Source organism: Pempheris klunzingeri, chromosome 6 (genome assembly GCF_042242105.1).
Source record: "Pempheris klunzingeri isolate RE-2024b chromosome 6, fPemKlu1.hap1, whole genome shotgun sequence".
NCBI classification, from domain to species: Eukaryota; Metazoa; Chordata; class Actinopteri; order Acropomatiformes; family Pempheridae; genus Pempheris; species Pempheris klunzingeri.
Window position 1 is genome coordinate 16,096,241 of NC_092017.1, and position 20,147 is coordinate 16,116,387.

The window sequence follows — 20,147 nt, forward strand, 5'->3', positions numbered from 1 at the left end:
ATTCACAATGACATTCAAATGCAATAGCAAATAATAATGCATCAATCCTCAATTGTTAACTGCTTTAACAGTTTAATTCATAAACTGCATACATTGCTATTTGCTTTACCTCAGCGCTGCTCATTGTCTAGATTTACTGAACACCCTGAAAAAGCCAGACAGAATGTAGGTGTAGGTGTTTTTGTTAATTTCATCCCGACCTCACAAATTAAGGGTTTTAATACCCACAGTCCTCCAGAAGTGTCTGTACCACCAGAGATCCAAAAGCACTCACAGTGCCACTGTTTTTAGACTTGTGTCTTAGTAGTTTAGTCTTACATGATTTATTTATGCTGTCACTTCAAAAGTCTAAATGCATAACATGCAAGACTCTATCCATTAATCTGAGGACCCAACCATCCTCGTGTTTTTGTTGGGATATTTCTTATTCTGATTACAGGGGCTTTTGTGGGTCTCACCTTCAATCCCCGTCATAAGAATTAGCTGTTCCCCCTTGAGGTAAATTGGAACTCTGTATACTGGCAGGGAATGGTTTATTTCATCTTTTTTTCTGAGCCAGTCGCTCTCATCCTTTTTTCATTTGAAATCCTGCATCTGGTAATTTCATAATTATGGGAGGGAATTATAACGAAGGCAGCTGGAGCTGCAGGTTAATTGGATTTTTCACCTCGACGGGACCGGATCTAAGTCGCCCATGGGTCGCAAATCTGCACATTTGAAGTTGGGGACAGGACAAAAGAGACTGGGGGAAGAAAAGAGTGAGCTGTTAAAGGGTCCCCTTTGACTTCAAGAGTTGGGGAAGTTACTTTTGCGCTGCCAGTTACTGTTTGTGGCTTGAGAGGTTTTCCTTTGCTTGTATACAATCACTTTCATCCACGTTGATGGCATCTATAATTGGTACCGTGTTTTCCGTTCACAGGAGTTACTACAGCAGTTGCTACTGCAGCTGCTATTGATAACCTCGCAGAAATCCCCAAGGGTTTGAAATGGAACTTCTTAAACTGAACTTTCAATAAATACATGAATGGAGACTTGCATAAATGGCCACAGTCTGTCCTTATTTGGGGTGACGGCTTACAAATTATAATATAAACTTTCATATTTTGTTTGTCAATGTGGGGACGTCGACTCAAAAAGTCACGGAAGTGGTGATGATATGCACATAATTATTTAATTTGATTTAAGTTGATGAAGCTTGTCACAGTTGATATTAAGCAGATGATTAGTTGATTAGATGTTTATTAAATCTCTGTGTGACCAAAATACTAAGTGCTTTTAGGGAAAGCCTCGTTGCTTTTTGTCTCCCAGAGAGGACACGGGGAGACCTTCAGTGCATTCTGGGATTTGGACAAAATGAACACACATATGCACACATACACGCACACACATAAAGTCTTTCATCAACAGGAAAATCTCTTTCATGCAGTTGCATCATATCCTACAGAAACTTCTTGGATACTGAAAATTACCTCTGACTCGACAATCACAAATACCCATGTTTGGTCACGCATTAGTCTCATGCCTGTGTTTAGTCAATAACACATCTGTCTTTAGCAGTTTCACCCTAATTCTGCTGACAGTATTCTCCACCTCAGCTTCTAGGGGCCGACTTGTTCCTCTGTGGGAGTAGTCGAGCTCTCAGCCCCTCGGCTCCTGGCCTACTTCTGAATCAGTGTTTGACAAAGGGCGACTCTCTTTCTGAGAAAAAGATGGGGAATTAGAGAGCCTCTTGCATGGCGAGGAGGCCACACGCAAAGCTAGAAGGTGCCGAGTCCCCATTCCCTGTCAGACAAATAGCCAATCCAAGATCATATTTCCTGCCCTTAATAAAGAAAATAAACCTGCTTACCTGCCGGGTTTATCCATGTCTAAGGTCACTGTGTGAGGATAAACAAACTTCAGTTAGAGAGAGAGTGGGGTGAAGGAAGGGTTGGCACTTATTTGTTTGCCTGTATTTGAGGAGAGAGACTTCCTATTTAATCAATTTTAATGCAAACTTTGTATTTTTTACAGATTAGACAGAATCCTGCACCGAAGAGTTGTCTTTTCTATTTCAGGTGAGCAAAATTGAAAATGCTGATGAGAACTAATTCATGTGATTTGTGCTCTTAACAGTAATGAACAAAGACAAACTCTCAGGTTAGAATAGCTTTTGATGATAAGATGTTGCCTATTGTGTTTACTGCAGTGACATTTTAGATGTTTCACACAGCAGTCTGTGCACAAAAAGGCAAGTTTTTTCCTCTCTAAGTGTGGGATGAGCCTACTCAGGGTATTTATTAACATGAATTCTCTCTTTATAATTAGTCTTGTACAATTTGTTGTTGTCTAAGAGAATATGTATAATTCAACCACATTTGTAATTATTAAAAATGATTCAGAAAACCTTCAAACCGTTGGACTTTCATACACAGATAAAATGGTGCTACATGTTTTACAAATTTTTTTGTGCAAAATGGAAATCAATATGCTTTTTTTCCTCATTATTATGCATGTCATTATGTCTGCCATTTCAACAGTCAACAGTCACCTCAACACTTGATTCCTAACTGACATTCAAGGGGTCTGTGCAAGAGATCACAAAAAAGAAGATAATTCTTCTATGACAATTTGTACCCTCAGATAATTGCACAAAATGTCACATAATTGAGGAAAAAGTCAAAACAACACACAGCCCACACAGCATTATGTGCGCCGGCTCTGACATAAAGTGCATTTTTGCTAAGTTCTGAGTCATTTCCTTCAATGCCAAATGGTAAACAGTGCAATTTCCAACTACCCTGCTGAGAGCTGTCACTCTGCCTCAACTGGTGTTATATTAAAATGCTTCGTAAATTAGCATTACCTGAGGCATAAACCATACAAGAATCTGACTGTGGGCTTCAGCGGCAGCAGACATTAATTAGAGCAAATATGTGTCATACTCGGACATATTATGTGTAATATATTTCTTCAACCGCAGCCAAGTGTAACATTGACCCCTTGTTAGGTCCATGGACACGTTTCCACTCCGACATGGCATTAAAGCCCACATCTTACGAGATATCTGTAGTGCCCGGCGTTTTAATGGTGCCAGGGCTAGTGCTCATTCAGTAATATACTAAGTGGACAATGCTATGAACCAGTGTCATTTTTTTGAACCTTTATTAGTGTTACAACCACACAGAGGAACATTTACAATGCAATTTTCCTACCTGAGTTTCTCATCTTTGAATCACATGGAAAGATTTGGCTTCTCTAACACATAAGGTGAAATGAGCTCTCTCTACTCTGCAAAGCTTGAAGAAAAAGCAGAACAAAAAGCAAATAAATCCCCTAGAAAGCAAATTCACCAATTTACCTTGCAATGTGCTCGGGACTTACTTATAACCTGAGTCAAAAGTGTATTTTGTCCATAGCAAAATAATTAAACCAGTTTTCTCAAATAGTACCAAAAACACAAACCATTAAAAAGCAACTGGCAATTGACAAAAAATCTCACATTTATTTTATTTGTTAAACAAGTGTTGAACTTTACATCAGTCTTAAGTGATGAGCCCCTTGGTAACATGTTTACATAGAAAACATGAGCTACAGTACAGCATGTATACCAGTGCTGGAAAATATTCACACATTTCCCATTTCTTTTTTGGAAAGATTTCAATAAATAAAATGTCCAAACCCAGGCGGAAGAACTACAGTTATGATAGAAACTTTATTGTCAAAAGTCAGTTTCATTTGGGCTTGCCCATCACTCTGCCATGACTGTTAAAAAGATCTATTTCATTTGGAATTACACAAAAAAACTGTGCAATGCATAAATCACTTTAACTGGGTTTTTGCATTCCCATTCTACTAAAGTAATGATACTTTGGCAAAATCAAATAAACATATTTTAATGGGCGATATCAATCTAACTCAATAAGCAAGAAACACTGTTCACAAGTGGAAAAAGTGATAATGCATCTTTGTAATTTGTTGAATCCTCCTTTCTTTTCATAAGCCTTTACGTTCAAACATACTACCATGAATGAAGTGTTGGAACCATAAACACACTGTATAACATATGTGCAACTTCTACACAATAGTCTCTCAAACGTTAAATTTTGCAATTAAAAGGTTTCTTCATATTTACGGTTTCCCATGATTTTTTATTTTACACTAGCAATACAACAAAATATATATTTTAGCCATTTTCCTTGACAACAGTTCAATGTACAGTTGAGAAAATATAAGGCCAGGGGCTTGATTGCTAGTGGTTATACAATCCAAACTTCATGGTGATGGAGAGCGACTCAGGGCAACCAGGACCTTATATTCCTTTTCTAACAGTCTGATCAGGAACATTTTACAAATAGAGTCCACGTCCTGGTCCAGGGGTGTTGTTTTGTTTAAAATAACAAAAACAGGCTTCAACAAGGATGTTGGGGAGTGTATGTACAACCTTTTGACCGGGAAATTGCTGATCTGATGTAGCCAGTAATGTTTCTTCTTTTTTTTTGTCTTTTTTTTTATTTTCGTACCTTAAATTTTTCTCAATGATTCAACAGCAGCAGCACATTTAAATACATAGTTGGCTTGTCTCTTAAAATTGAAATTCGACTCTGCATTTTATGTACAGTCTCACTAAAACTTTGCACTGCCATCACTGTGCACCAAGTCTGTTGGTCTGCGGGGAGGGGAGGGACAGTGGCATGTTTGGGGAAAAGTAGATGACGATTGAGCTGGAGGAGGGTTTGTAAATGGATAGTGTGCATGACAGGGCATCTAGGCTCTCCTCAACAAATAAAACAAACGTTTCCCTTTCCTTCACTACTGTGTCTTCCAAGAGGTCAAGGTTGCGAAAGGACAGGAGGAGGTTTGGGGATGATTTAAATACATTTAAAGGCTTGTCACTAACTGCATCTGTCCTTCCCGTACATCGCCTTCGGGGATGCAGCCCTCTGTAGTAATGGGAATAATGTAGCCATCGCTGCTCCCTCGGCCTATCTGGTAATAGGCTTGGAGCTGGTGGCCAACCCCTAAGTTAGGCATGCTCTTATAGTAAACGTCCTCATTCTCGCTCCTCTTGGAGGGGGACAGGTCCTCCACCACGTCGGGGCTGCTCTCGGGGTATGGAGAGTCCCTCAGATTAGGCATACTAGTATACAAGGAGTCTCTGTTCGGGGACTGCAGACTTTCGTCGGGGTTGGTGGGTGTCAGCTGGGTGACAAAGGTCTCAACTCCCCCATCGGTCCTCACCTTCTTCTGGGGCGCGTACAGAAGCGAGTGAGTCCGCTGGGGGATGAGCGGTGCCTCCAGCTCCTGCTGATGGTGCAGCTCAAGGCCCACTGTGTCGCCCATGTGCACCAAAGACGAAGCATCAGCAACAATGGCGTCGTCTTCGCTGCTGCTGCCGCCTACTACCGTCACCTTGGGCGGAGCCCGCTCCGTGTGGTGGTGATGGTGGTACTGCGGGGGCTGCTGGTGGTGGGGCGGGTGATGTAAACTGGGGTGCTGCTGCTGTTGCTGTTGGTGGCTTTTGTTACAGGCACGCAGGTTATTGTGTACTAGCTCGGAGATGATCATTTTCTCGAAGGCAGCATCGTCCAGACTGAGGCCGCAGTCTACTACCTGCACACTGTCGCCAAAGTCCCCATTGCGAAGTGAGTAGCTATTGTTAAAGTTACCATTTAGCGGTAGAGTATCCATTGCACTTGTATCCCTCACCGCATTGTTCAGTGAGTGCCCTGGAAAGAGAGGAACATGTGAGGGCATTTTGCATTAGTCAACACCAGTAACCATTGAATAAAAAAAATTTAATGCTGTTTAGGATGCAGTTTCTCATCGAAGACTCAAGTAAAATTAAGCCATGCCGTAAATCGGTTAGTTAGGCACAATCCTCCACATACAATATATGTATATGCATGCATTATTTGCAATGAGAAATCATTTTATTTTCTCACATATACATTTCGACTTTCCCTTTTTAAAATCGCTTTATATTAAGCAAAGCATTGTGCGTTTTAGTCTGCCACAAATGTGACAAAGCGCTGAAAAAGATCCCAAACAACATTAAAAAACAAACAGTAATCACCATCACAACACATCGGGCAAAAGTACATGTCCACAGGTATGAAGCCACAAACGGGCAAGCTACAACACTTAGAGGTTTTCTAGCAACTAATAGGTTGGATGTGCCAAGGGAAAGAAAAAGACAGAGATGGGAAAAGATGACATAGACAGAAAGGGAAAGTAGTCATGTATCAACATGGGACAGCCATCTTTGTTCTCACTACAAGGGGAGCCCACAAGCAGCACTCCACCATCACCACACACAGCAGGTGAAAAGACTCACTTTAGACAACTCACATCATGTCTGTCTGCTCAGGCTATCTGGTCTAAGAGCAGCTGATGTACAAAAGAAAGTAAAATGATTTATTGTAACATGAAGAAGAATCACTCAAAAGAACAACAAAACAAAACAACAAAGTAAAAGTCTTAACTGCAACTTAGCAAGAGCAAGGGTTCAGCAAATGAAATACACAAGCGTTAAATAGCTTTTACTTTTATGAATTAAATGCCAACAGCTACTTTTTTTTTTGTTGATTTTCTTTTGTTTTCAGTTGGTACACTTTCTGTCCATTAGTGGGCAGCTTGTGTACCCAAAGCTGGCAAAGGTCAGAGCTTGCCCGCAGCCCAGCACTTGGCATCCGTCACAGTGACAGTTCCCAGTGAGATCCCGGTCACTAGCAGAACAGCTCAAGAATAACACAGCCGCTGCAGAGGTCATACGCAGTCATGTTAGGAATTTCTCAAAGCATGGAGGTCATGAAAAACAGCAGCGAGAAGGATAAATATCAGCTGTGCCATGACTGATAGAGGAGATAAAGGAAAAATGTGCCCTGCTTTGGCTAACATGCCTCCTTATACAACAACAGATGTACAAATTAAGATGAAGACTAATGGGACATTTTACAGCAATATTTGTCTTTGTCCAAAAAAAAAGGGGGAGTCAATGTTATTGTTGGAGACATGTTAAAAGTGTTATTCTTACAGAGCCTATTGTAAATTAGGGAAAACGAAAATAAGAAATAGGGAATAAGGGAAAACTAAACAGCTGCTGCCATGACATCCATGTGCGTATGCCTGCTAGGGGCAATTTAGCGTCCAGACAGGTGTTGTCTGAAAAGGTGTGAGGGGAATACTACTGGACACTGAGACTGCCGAATGCCACGGGAGGACAGACATTTTGGGAGAGAAAAAAAGACAGAAAAAGAGAAAAGAAAAAGAAAAAGAAAAAAAGAACCCTCTCTGATAAATGCTCTTTTCTGCCAGAAAAAGGCAACACGTTTTTGGTCGATTAAAATCACAAATTAAGCAGAAGAGAGAGAAGCAGAGTCTTGGGCATTTGCGATAAAGCTGTCAGATCCTGTAGATTAATTCAAATGACCAAAGAAATCTTTTTATTTCTTTTTAGATTTGAGTAGAATTTGGGTAGATAGTTTTGTGAACCACTTGCTCACTGAGTGTGTGTTAATGGCCTAAAGTAAACCAGTGATTGTGCCAGGGTTTTGGTTGTTTTTAATAAGCATGCTGAAAAAAATTTACATTTGATAGGCAAAGTTAAGTTTTACTCCCATACTTGTCTCTCTGTAGGTCACTAGAGGGAAGCACAGGGGAAAAGCACAAAACATGACAAAACATGCCATTTCAGTTTCAAAATAGAATAGCACACATAATTGCAGCACAGTTTTCACAGTGTGACATATGCTTAAATGCCATGTGCAATTGAGATATAGTGAAGTTTTAATGCGTATCAGCTTTTATATCTATACATAGACAACTTAATGCAAAAATTGCATTAAGAGGTAGTACCATAGATTTTGCTTGCAGTTTAACACGTTTTAAGGGGAAAGCTCCCTCTAAAACACACAAAAAATAACATATCACCTGATAGATTCAGGAGCATTAATCTTAATAATCATGCAGTTTATACTACAGCTTCAGGTCTGCACCCCTGTTTACATTATCTCATGGCAGAACCTGTAGTATCTCTTTCCCATCTTAATCATTATGTCCCGCTCAGAGGTTGGATAAGAGAAATATGAGAACACAGAGGGTGGATCGAGGCGAACCACAAAAATCTCTGTCTTACACGAAAACGTGCTCATTTTCACATACAGACACACAAACATAACGTATACTGCCAGTGTGACACACACACTTAACAGTGTGCGTTGTATCAAGTATTTGGGAGACAATGATTGAGAAGGGAAGACGATACTGCAGAACATCCTGCTTTTCATTTGGCCTGCCGTATACTCAGCTGAAGAGACAAAGAGGGAGCGAAAGAAAGAAAGAAAGCAAAGATAGAAGAAAAGAAGAAAAGCCTGAATGAGGGTGAAAGTATTAAGTAAGCACACCTGGCGAGTTAAACACTGGAGCCGTGGGGGTGTTACATACGACTGTCTCAGCCAGTAAGGTGTTATAAGGGTTGTTAGTGCCTTGTGGTCGAAGAAGAGGATTTGTTAGTAGATAATTCCCGGTCATTCCTGGAGTGGCAAGACAGAAGAGGAGCAGATAAGTTTGGCGCAGTCAGGCGACAGTAATTGAAAGTTTCATGGAGAAAAGGAATTAAGGACATTTTCGGCAAGTTTGTCAATTGAGGCATGTGGTGTCATCCAGGGTGTTTGCCCAAATCTGAAACTAGGGTGTTTATTTTGAAATTCAGAATGCAGGCTAAGGTTTGAGAAGCAACCAGGGAGAAGCAAGAAAAACTATCTACTTCTGCACGTGCCATAAATATTCAGCTTTTGCAGGCCTTCGTCACGTTTTACAGCTTTACGTAGCAGGATTTTCAATTTTCAAGTTAATTTGCTATGTGTTTCACATCATTCATGACTCATTAATTTATTTGTTCAACCCATCTAGTTCAATACTGCATAAGTCATATTTACTTACTTTATTTTGAATGCATACTATTTTCCAAAAATAGCATCCTAGATCTATTTGATTGGGGAAAGGTTTGAATGTTTCAAATCTAATATATCCTCTATGACAAAGAACAGAGTCTTTCTCAGTTTTGATCTCAAAAATCTTTATTTAGACTCATATTTGGCCATCTCCTTCAAAACCTCATCTTCCCTTCATTTTTCCCCCCAACTTGTGTGTGTGTGTTTTAAGGATCTGAAGTATTTCCTCTGCCATTTATCACCTGTGTTAAATGCCATCTGTCATGTTGGGAAGTCTCCAGGGATGTTTTTAATGACAGGGAAGTGCTTCCAGGAGATAGAGCCCTCCTTTAGTGCACTGACTCTACAGGGTAACTAGGCTACTACACCCCGGAGTGATCAATATCCAACCTTTACATTAACATCTCCAGGAAACGGTAGCGTAAGGAGAAAAAAAAGGTCCTACTTCTCTATTGTAACTCATGTATCAGCGAGCAAAAACGTGCTCTAAAGCCCACAGTGTTATGTTTAACCTTGTGGGGAGTGACAGCAAAAAAGGAAGAGAAGGCAAAAAGCGGCAGCGACAGGAGTCAGATGAGGGTAGAGGGGGGAGTGAAGTTAAACTACCTCGGTGTAAACCCTCTTTCCCCCCGCATGCTTGGAAAGCCATTTCAGAGGCAGTAGAAAGCCTAAGAACACACTAAGCACTCCAGGTCAACCAGAGTTGAACATCATCTTCTCATCATCATATTTGTGCTCAAGCTAAATAATAAATGACAGTCTTTTTCTCCCTTCCTCATAAATCCCCCTGTAAAGTAACAGAGGTCACCTTATATGCCAGGCAACAAATGGCCTCCCTCTGCGTGTTGAGATTTTCCTAAAATAAAACTTTTTTCTCCCTGTTTTTGGTTTTGTCTGTGTTTCCCCTGAGCCTGGGTATGAACTTTGGACAGCCAGCACTTAAATAAAAAAACGCTCTTCCAGCCTTGCCCCAATTTGAGAGTGACGTTACTGGCCAGAGTGACAGCGCACATTATTTGAGGACGGATTTTTGTAATCCTTCGCTGGCAGAACAGAGAGACTAGACTAAAGGCCTAGATATTTTTTTTCTCCCCTTTTTTCACGGAACTGCTCTGTCTTTTCAAGCCGAAGGCATTTATTACGATTACCAGAGCAGGATCATCTATGGCGGCGTGAGATCATTGGAACTTGAAGAAGATATTTTTAGCTGGATGATGAAATGTGTGCATAGGTGTGCATGTGGAGAGAAATGAGGTGTGAACTGACCTTGGTTAAGGGTGGAGGTGCTGTTGATGTCACCTGAGATAAAGGAGGACTCAGATTGCTTTCTTACGGTGTCATTCCACATTCTCCTGATACGACTCTGTCAGGTCAACAAGGGACAGTCATTAGGACTTTAAACAAGCCCGCTCACCTTTCAGATCAACTTTCATTTATTCTCTATGTACATACTACTGACTTTGTCACTCCTCACATGCCTACCAGTTTGCAGTGAGGGAAGGACTAATTGTCACTTTCTCTGAATGTCTTTCATGACTAATTTTATGTAAATCAACGTTTGAACGACTTCAGCTCCAGACACGAGTACCTTCAATAAGGTAAGTATGATAGGGATGTTCTCCAGAAGCACAGTATATCTGGAGGTATTGTCTAATTAAGGCCTATTAGCCTTTAATAAGAAAGTGATGAAGAAAACTAGGTTTTATTTAAAATTTCAGCTTTCCCCATAATAAAATGTGCTTGCAATGCTCTTTAAACAGCGCAGTACTATTTCCCATGCACATGACGTTAGTGAGAAAAAAGATAAAAGCAAGTGCTAAAGGGGGCAGAACAGAAGAAAGGTACTCATGCAGTACAGCAGATGCTGCTTGTAAAATGTGGCATAATGTTTGTGTCTCTTGATCTACCTGTGAAACTAAAATGCCCGATTTGCACATTTTTCGGTGCCATATCTGCATGCTCATGATGAAAGTATATTCTCATGAGCAATTGTTTAAACTTTGTCGTTCATAACAATGTAAATGAGCTGTATGATGAGTGTGTGTGTGTGTGTGTGTGTGTGTGTGTGTGTGCAGGTTTTGACTGTATGAAGCTGCTGGTCTACCTGTGTACCAGAGGAGTAGCGTGCGCTGGTCCGTGTGGTCGAAGTCTTTGCAGAACCGTGTGAGCTCTCAGTTGGCAGCCCTCCACAGCAGTACGTGTGGCGGAAGCATTTGCTGTACTCTTTGCGGACCTGTGTGAGCAAACAGCCCAGTGTTTACATATATTGTTGACTTTACATATGACTTAGCCAGGATCTTGAACCAAGCGGTGTTTGTTCTGTATATCAGCATGTGGTGCTCTGTGAGTCCTACATGCCGGTGCAAAGGTCTGTTCAAATTCAGGAGCGTTTCACCTTGAAAGAAAACTTACTGTCTTTGAGCGCTACCGATGACAAGAAACTTACTTTTTTCTGGAGAAGGCAGTGGAAGATGAAAATAAACATCCCCTGGAAGGTGTTGAATATGGTGAACAGGTATGCCATGACAATCGAGGCCTCGTTGATGAAGAACAGACCAAAGGACCAGGTGAGACCCAGCAGACACAGCAAAGCGAAGGCACCCATGACCCAGGATCTGAAGGACAGCAAAAAAAACACACAAGAGGACAAATCCAGTATGAGAGGCATTTAGTGAAAAGAGAGGATAGATTGTGGGATTTGCAATCACCATAACTATGAAACACTGGGAAAAAAAAGGCAGTAAATCACGTGAGAGGAAAACAATAAAATGACAAACGACACCTATGCCATCCTCACACCCCCTTTTCCCCCTGTCCCCACCCCGCCATCCACACACACTCTTGGCCCAAACTGGAATGCGCTTCCTGTCATCAAACAGACAAGAGGGAAGCAAAACCTTGATGTGGTTTTCTGTAAACAACTTTTTAAGTGTTAGATCATACAGAACAGCATAATCAGAAAGCACAGCGTGTTTAAAAATAAGCTAGGAGAGCGCTGAATACTGTCGTACACTAAACATTTATCTAGTGAGTGTGTTATTAGAACTGGAGAACTCGGCAGATGTGGAAAGAGTTCAAGGAAAAAAGGAGATTCTCCGCCTCATGTGTGAAGGTCCTGTGGAGCCTTCAGACACCAGCAGCGGTCACAGTTCAGCGCTCAAACACACAACAACAACAACAACGACGACGACAACGATGGCAATGACAAAAACAACACTGGATTTCAAGATGATGGACACGGCGAAAGAGAACAGTCACACGGACAGTGGGTGAAGAGCTTCAGAGCTGTAGTTTGAGAGAGGATGAACCAATGAATGGATGAAAGACAGAAAGAAAGAAAGAGAGAAAGAAAGAAAGAAAAAAGAAAGAAAGAATAAACTACAAGCTTAAGAGGAGACTTCTGGGCAACGTCCTTACTTGATAAACCGTTTATTATCTTCATAGCTAGAGAGCATGATAAGCAGGAAGAGAGAAACACAATTAGATCAGAGCCCATAACAGCGTAGGTTAGTCGGCATTTGAGTGAGATATCTTCAACTTTGATCCAAGGGAAATCATGAGAGGCAATAAAATTAAGGGTCCAACAAGACCTGAGAGTTGTACGTTTTGTTGTGGATGATTCAATTAAAGAATTCTGTGTAAAGCATTTGATCAGAACACATTGTCTGTGGTTGAAGTTGTGTTTATGCTACTGTATGCGTGGGTGGTGCTGTGTGGGTAAAATTGTCTGAGGTGTACAGTAAGAGCTTACCCAGGCAAATCTGTATTATAGTAGCCGTCACAAACACGATAATTACTGGTGTAGATCGCAGAAGAGAGAGAGGAGGAGAATGATAGCAGGAGAGAAAGGAGAGGACGTGCGTTAACTTTGCCTTCACATGCAACATGCAGTGACACTGCTGCTAAACTGACTTTCAGACCAAACTTTGGCACAAGGAAAGAGACCACAAGGCAACAGCTATTAATACACAATGTAACAAACTTAAGAGAAATCATTTCTAACATCCACATACAAATACACACCAATCTCACCATGTTCTGTAAATGTCGTGGTTTCCTTGATAAGGGAGGAGTCCATTTCAAATAGACCATGAGTCTAAATAAACCCTTTTCTGACTGTTCTTCCTGATTGCAGTTTTACCACAATGCTGCAATGTTGCACACATTCATTAAGGAAAAATGAAAAATAACAAACACCGGATGAAAATAGCAACACTGCTGCTCCTGCACAGAGTGGTGGAGGTTGAAATACGTAACATGGTGGTGCAGACTGACATGGGGCTGTGCTTCTGCGAGCAACAAAACCATATAACCACAAATGGAAGAGGCCCTGAAATTCAGTCTGCAGTAAACAGCAATAAATATTGTTTTCACAGAAGTGCAAAAAAAAAAAACAAAACAAAACAATTAGTGCTTCAGAAAAATACTGCTTCCTTTTCCAAAGCAGAGCACATCATAAATGTTGAGGCCACTCGGAAAGCGAAGTAGTGGGGTGGGGTGGTGGTCGGGTGGTGGCGGTGGTGTAGGGAAGGAATTTTTTTTTTTCTTTTCTGGGATTAGACGCTGGGATCTATAAAAAAAAAAGGTTTGACATGTTCCAGTGGCGAACACACATGGTAGCTGTTACACTGTACCCCACCCTAGCAGAGCTAACAGTGCATAGTTAAGTTGCAGCATGAGAGTGATGTGTGTCATGCCAGTGCAATTCTGCGGCTAGTGGCTTGGAGCAAAACAACAAAGGACGAAAAGACGACTCACCAAGCCTGTGTAGTCATCATGATAGCTAAGTCATGCCAAAAGAAATCTCTAGAGTCAAAATAATGAGGATTCTCCGTCTGATCTGGATAATTTGAAAAACATATTCTAATATTCTAACGTCACTTGCTAGTCCAGCACTGAAATTTAGCTTGGAGGTGAGGGAAGTAATGCATTTTCCCATGAAACATTATTAAGTAAAAAAAAATAACCCAAAAAAACATTACCTCAAGAGTAAAAGAACCTTAGTTTTCCTGGGGGTAGAGGCAGAATAGCACCAGTGTTACATTGCTGATAAGGAGTAGGAGAATGCGGGGGTTCAGCATATGACCCTTTACTTACTTTATATTCTCCAGTCGGCTAGAGTCTGGTTTCAGGGTGGTAGAGTGCTTCACCATTTTGTACATTGTGATGACCAGGAAGATGAGATTGAGCTGTCAAAACAGAGTAATGGCAGTGTTAATACATGAAGATGTATGACTAAAGACATGGCAGACAGAGAGAAAAAAAAAACTGTTAATTTGTCTATAAGTATTAAAAGAGGAGAGCCTTCAAAGCTCTGCATGTCCACAGACTAATCCAATAAACATCTATCGTTCCAGCCGGGCTCAGACGGGCCGACTGGCGCCAAATTTAGTGTCATTCTATATCAATAAGAGCATGGAAATGCATTAAAATCCATCACAGTGAAAAAAAAGAAAAAGAAAGAAACAGCCACACAGCAGCAGTCTAGCAAAGTCAGAGGGGAATGAAAAGTAGGAGGAGAAATAAGAGACCCTCTTGTTGTACAAAACAACTGCATATCATTTTATGCACATAGTGAAATATTATAAGGTATAACCAGCTACAAAAGGCTTCAGGGAACATGGTATATTTTTGTTCGATTCTTGTGTGTGGACAGATGAAAAGAGAAAGAGAGAAAGAGAAAGAAGAAAAGGGAGAGGGAGATGGTGGTTGCTTGCTTGTTTTAATGTATTAAATCTTAAGGGAGCCAGTGGCACATATCAGGTGGAGACAAGGATACTATGTGCTGTGTTTCTGAGCGCATTTATTCGGTACCTTAAAAATCAATACTGTGATTTAGAGACACAAAAGCTGGATGGGCCAGCAAGGAGCCGCTCGAAATAATTTACTTCAAAAACATTTATTCTGGGGCAAACTAGTCCCTGACACAGCATGTACATACACTCACAGCAGAGGAACCAGACTGTGTTTGTACTGCAAAAAAAAATTGAAATGTGTGTCTCCAATAGTGCATATCAAAGGTTCAGAGAGATACAACAACACAGCAGACAAATATATGTAAGCTACTGTATCACTGGCATGTGAGTATCAACAAAAAACAACATTCAAATAAACACATTTGCAAAGACAAAAGCTTTTTTCCAGGTGAGCCTTCTCGACAGTGCGTTTCAGTGTTGTCATGTTATCCTAAGAGCGCCAAAACATTGGCAAGACAAAAATAGAGAAGCATTTCCAGTGTGAGGGCATGAAATAAATGAATGACCTTTATGAGTTGGACTCAGACCGTGGCTATTCACTCTTGAACAGAAATTCTCCGTGTTCTGGTGCACACTGCTATCAAAAGACTGCCTGTGATCAATACATCACCCCTCCACATGCAATCAACTCATGGAGCCACTCACAATAACCCGGGCAGTAAAAGAGAGAGACGACTGGAAAAAATGGCAAAATCGTGCACCTTCTTTTATATCACCGACAGCGCTGAAACTATGTTTTGTTTCGCAGCTATCAGCCATAATTTCTATCAGCTGCCTCTATGAGTCAGACAGTGAGGGAGGGGGGGGAAGGGACAGGAGGGCGAGGACTTTTGAAAAACCCTTTCACACAGCCTGGAGTGGTGACATGGATCCAATGAGACAGAGGAGAGGGACACAGTACTTTAAAGTAACCTAGCAGCACTGCTGCGTGTTCCCACCCCCACCGACATGCTTTCGCAGCCCTTCCTGGGGGGATCCCCTTTGCTAGAGCGGCGCTGCCTTGCCTCTATCCTTCACTCTGTCTCTGAATCATCACTGCAAGCCATGCAGAAGCACCTCGCCACACTGGGACTGAGGAGAAAGCTTTTTCTGAAGTGGACTGTGTGTGTACACACTGAACTCCAAATGAACTGCTGGGGATAAAATATTAAAGGTGCAGATGGAGCTGTCCAAATGATAAGAACTGCTTGCGACGTGTCATGATCCAAAAGGCCTTGTGTTGAAGCTATCTCAAGCATACTAATGGCTCCCCCCACCACTCATTACTTCCATGTTCCCCTTTCATGGAGCTAATACCCCCTGTGCCCAGAGACAGGGCAACCTCTGCCTAAGAACAAGGATCTAAATGCCTTCGACCAGCTTTTGTTTTCAGTCAGTTCAGGCTGTTTCAGCCAGGAGAAAGAAAATGTAAAAAACAAAACAAAATTAAAAAAACAGATACGGAATAGCAAGAAAGGAAGGAGAGGAAACAAAAGGATGAGAAAAAAGCAGGACCACCCTAGGTCAAAACCAATGTTACTTGGCACAAACATGGCTTGGGAGGCTGGTGGGGATCCAGACATGAGCCGAGGCAGCACTGTTTTCTCTCTTTTTCTCTTGCCCATGTGCCTTTTCTCCTTCTTTCTCTCTCCCTCATTGACAAGGACAAAGCCAATTTGTAGAGAAACCAGGGTCACGGATGGTGTAGACAAACCTTGCTCCTGCATGCTCCCCTGAGAAGCTCCTTTCCACAGTACTTTGTCTTTTTGAGTCAATTGTTGAACAGAATCAGAGGAGCAGCGTGCAGTGCCTGAACCAGGGCTGCGAAACCTCATTCCTGTCAGACATTAGCTCTGCTACAATACATTAGTTCCTCACAGGGTCGTGATTCTATCTCCCGGTCATCACCGCCGGGAACCTGATCATCATTTCCACTGCAGACGCATTTTTCATGCAAATCATAACAGCAGCAACACACGATCGGAAAACAATGAGGGCCCAATTTAGGGAAAGGAAACATATTCCTGTGTGGCTGACAGAGCATTTGCTGAGACAGGGAGAAATGTATGTTTGTTTTAATACATTGTTAGCTTTTCCTCAATTATAAGCTCACACATTCAAAGCAGGTGCTGAGCCAAAAAAAAAAAGAAAACAGAAAAAGAAACAGGCATTTCAGTGTTTGCTCAAAGACATTGCAATCCGGCTTTCAGTGGTTCTTCTATGCACTTCCTCCTCTATTCTAAATGCTACATTGAGCGGCAATGTCTCTCTTTGAGAAAACTGTGAAATGCAGTCCAGTGAGCAAGTTCGTCTTTTATTTATCGTGTTACCACACAGACAAAGAGCTGTACTATATCTTTACTTTGAAAGCTCCTAGCAGTTTTCCAATGGTGTGCAGACACTCTCTGGAATTTGACATGGGTGCCCCCTCACTCCAGTATATTTTCAGTGTCAGTTTGATGTTCAACAGAGGTCACTGCATCTGTAGATACAGTACCAACCATTATGCTGGATAATGAACACAGTACTGAACAAATACCATACGTCCTCCCTGCACAGCAGTAAGACAAGTTTGCAGAGCTTCCTCAATCCTTGGTGTGCATGAGGGCAAAGCAATACATGGTGTGCAGGGCTGAGAGCATGTATCTGAAGAATACCACCTGCTATTTTTTTTTTTTTGTTCAGGGAGGCAAGACTCCCTAAGGTCTCATTCTTCTGAGCCTCTCTGATGGAGCAGGAGATAATAATGTCATGACCAGTAAATAATTGCATGCCTCAATGGGACATATGTCATTACGATATGCTATATGCCCTTCACCCTGACGGTCCTTGACCAAACAGTGAAGTGCTTTTCCTTTTCTTCCTCTCCTCAACACTGTCATCAGCTGTTTACTAAAGGAAGACGCACGCACACAGACACGCGGAGGCTAATGCAGGGGAGGAATAAATGTATGTAAAGGTAACAGAATGTCCTGTAAAATACACATCTTGAGGTCATCTTTTTTTTCATCTTTCTTTGCTCTTTTATCATAAAAAAAAACCTAATCTGACAGCCATTAGGTGATGTCTGTAATGTGAGACTTCATGAGAGTACACACGAGGTTAAATACATATCCGCATCCTTGTCAAGTACTGAAAGGCAGACAGAATAGTTAGATGCCTTGAAATCTGTCTCTGGCACAAAATTAACCTGTCATCACTGAGGAGCAAAAATCGGACTGACTTTTCCCTTCAGTTGAACCATCTCACTTGTTTTATCTCCTCCATCTCTTTCATCTCACCAGTCCCTTCCTCACGCTGTCAGCCTCAGTATTCAAAGAAAAATAAAACAGCTTACCATGATGATAAAGGTAACAGGTCCTATAAAACTCCATATGAAATGATTGTCCACGTTTAGCCAGCACCTACGACAAAGAAAAGCACACTTCAGTTTAGGGCAGCACACATTACAAAAACAATAACAGTATTGTCTTCATGACCCTGTGGCCAAATATTAATGGAAATAAATACATTTTTGGTTACTTAGGCTGATAATTAGTGTACTTTCTAGTCAATACCTAACTCACAGGATGAACATTAACACAGTACAGTTGTGCAAAACTGAGGCAAGACCCTAAGCAGACCCTCTTGATAGCTGGGTCTTAGCTGAGATACAGCCATTAATCTACGTAAAAGGCTTTTTCTGCACAGTGCTCTTCTCTTTAAGAAAGCATTTACAAACAAGAGGTCACAGGAGGGTCTTTAAGCAGAAAGGCATTAATGTAGCTGCGGCCCCCCTGAAACCACAGTGTTGAGTCTGTCAGCCACTTTCGAATGACATAAAAAATTGAACAGCTGTCCATCCCTGGCAAAAGGAGCTCATGTGTTTTGGTGTAGTCTCCAGGGATGCACATCAGGCGCTGGCAGAAATGATGAGTAGATTTCTTTTCAAAAGCTGCCACATACAGACACAGCAGGTAAGCCCACACAGTGTAGCATCCAGTGTGTCTGCTCTGCATTTCCAAGGATTTGTTCCGAAAGCTGCACTTACGCTTTCTTGGTCCCGTAGCTCTCGTAGTCGATAGCTGCAGAGACACCGACCACGATGGCAGGGAAGAGGTAACCAGACACGTAGTAGTACTTTTTCCGTGAGTATTCGCTCTCAAAGACCTCAACAAGCATGAGGTACAGCTGAACCCCCTCAAGACACATCCAGGAGAAGGAAGCCAGGAAGAAGAAGTGGAGGATCCCTGCGATGATGGCGCAGCCGATCTGAGCCAGAACAAAAAAAAGTTTGAGACAATCATAGAATAAGTATTCAAAGAATACAAAGAGTAAACAATACCATCACAGTCTTCATAAAATGGGGAAATTCTCATGATACAAAGCTCATGGTACATGGCACAAAAATGATTTAAACATGACAAGAGGGCTCTCCATAGCTCTTTCTTTATTGAAAATTGTATATCATATATCCCATCTCTTATTAAAAACCCACTGAAAAGACGACATTCGCAGCTGCAGCCTCACCCATTCAGGGGAACACATATCAGTGAAACTGTTGAAAAAAAGGTAATGAATATTCATTCACCACATGGACTCTGACTATGTGAAGATTTAACTTTCCATCAGCAAGGTAGAAATTTAAATGCCATTCGTATTGTAAGGTTAGAGTTAGTAGATTTAATCATACAGCTCAGCATTTGAAGCTTTGATTCCCATCTGTATGCAGAAGAACGCTTTTCTGTTTCTAGAGATTGGAGGGAAAATGTAGGTGAAAATAGGTAGAAAATGAAATGGGTACAGGCTCAGCCGCGGCGACTGTGGCTTTAAGTGAAAGAGGAAAAAAGACCTGTCAAGTGGAAGACATGGCCCTTTAGTAATCTATATTAATGGTGCTGTCCCACTCATGTCATGTCACGGACAAGCAGGGAAGGTTAGAAACAAACAATGCTTAAAGTCTCATCCATTTCACTCTGAAAGGGTCTTTTGTTTTGTTTTGGGGGTGAGACGAGATAAAGTGAGGGGGAATTAATCAAAACCAAATCAATAGCGTGCAATCGTTCCAGCTTACCTCAGGTTCCGTCATATCGATACCAATTAGGAATATTAACTCGGCGATGAACAGATTGATGCACAGGTTCTTGTGGATGGTGTTGCGATCGCTCTGCAGGCCCCGGAAGAAGCAGAAGGTGAAGATGCTGATGGTGAGGCAGACGAGGGACACCACAATCCCAACTCGGGTGATGACCTTCAGGAGCAGGTCGTGCACTGTGTCGTTAACCTGGATGGAAAAAAAAAATAAATGGAGAATTGCAAAATACGTGAGAAAACATGGGAGAAAAAGAGAGAAAGACAGTAACGTGCTTTTCTTTTTTGGCTTCGTGAGGATTGTTTGAAACATTTCATGTATTTAAATGTGACTTCACTTCTACTACACTTCTTTTATATATTTTATTGAATGAGTAACTAAGAACAACTGGGGACAGTTAAATTACAC

At 41.5% G+C, this 20,147-nt stretch overlaps 1 protein-coding gene across 14 annotated transcripts in view; it reads right to left on the reverse strand.

Annotated features, from left to right (window-relative positions):
* Nucleotides 1-3,470: 3,470 nt before the first annotated feature.
* Nucleotides 3,471-20,147, reverse strand: part of adgrl2a (adhesion G protein-coupled receptor L2a) — a 94,304-nt gene continuing 77,627 nt past the window's right edge. For 6 of the 14 annotated variants that reach the window (XM_070832718.1, XM_070832719.1, XM_070832722.1 and 3 more), the window contains 9 exons: nucleotides 19,722-19,931; nucleotides 18,699-18,919; nucleotides 18,006-18,072; nucleotides 14,031-14,122; nucleotides 11,380-11,548; nucleotides 11,038-11,166; nucleotides 10,200-10,296; nucleotides 8,385-8,513; nucleotides 3,471-5,708 (listed from right to left, as the gene is read on the reverse strand). In XM_070832718.1, coding sequence (XP_070688819.1) covers nucleotides 4,861-5,708; nucleotides 8,385-8,513; nucleotides 10,200-10,296; nucleotides 11,038-11,166; nucleotides 11,380-11,548; nucleotides 14,031-14,122; nucleotides 18,006-18,072; nucleotides 18,699-18,919; nucleotides 19,722-19,931 — 1,962 coding nt within the window. In that variant the 3' untranslated portion in view covers nucleotides 3,471-4,860. Of the gene's footprint in view, nucleotides 5,709-6,316; nucleotides 6,370-7,569; nucleotides 7,622-8,384; nucleotides 8,514-10,199; nucleotides 10,297-11,037; nucleotides 11,167-11,379; nucleotides 11,549-14,030; nucleotides 14,123-18,005; nucleotides 18,073-18,698; nucleotides 18,920-19,721; nucleotides 19,932-20,147 lie in introns of all 14 variants that reach the window. The other 8 variants (XM_070832726.1, XM_070832725.1, XM_070832724.1 and 5 more) reach the window with 4 other exon arrangements.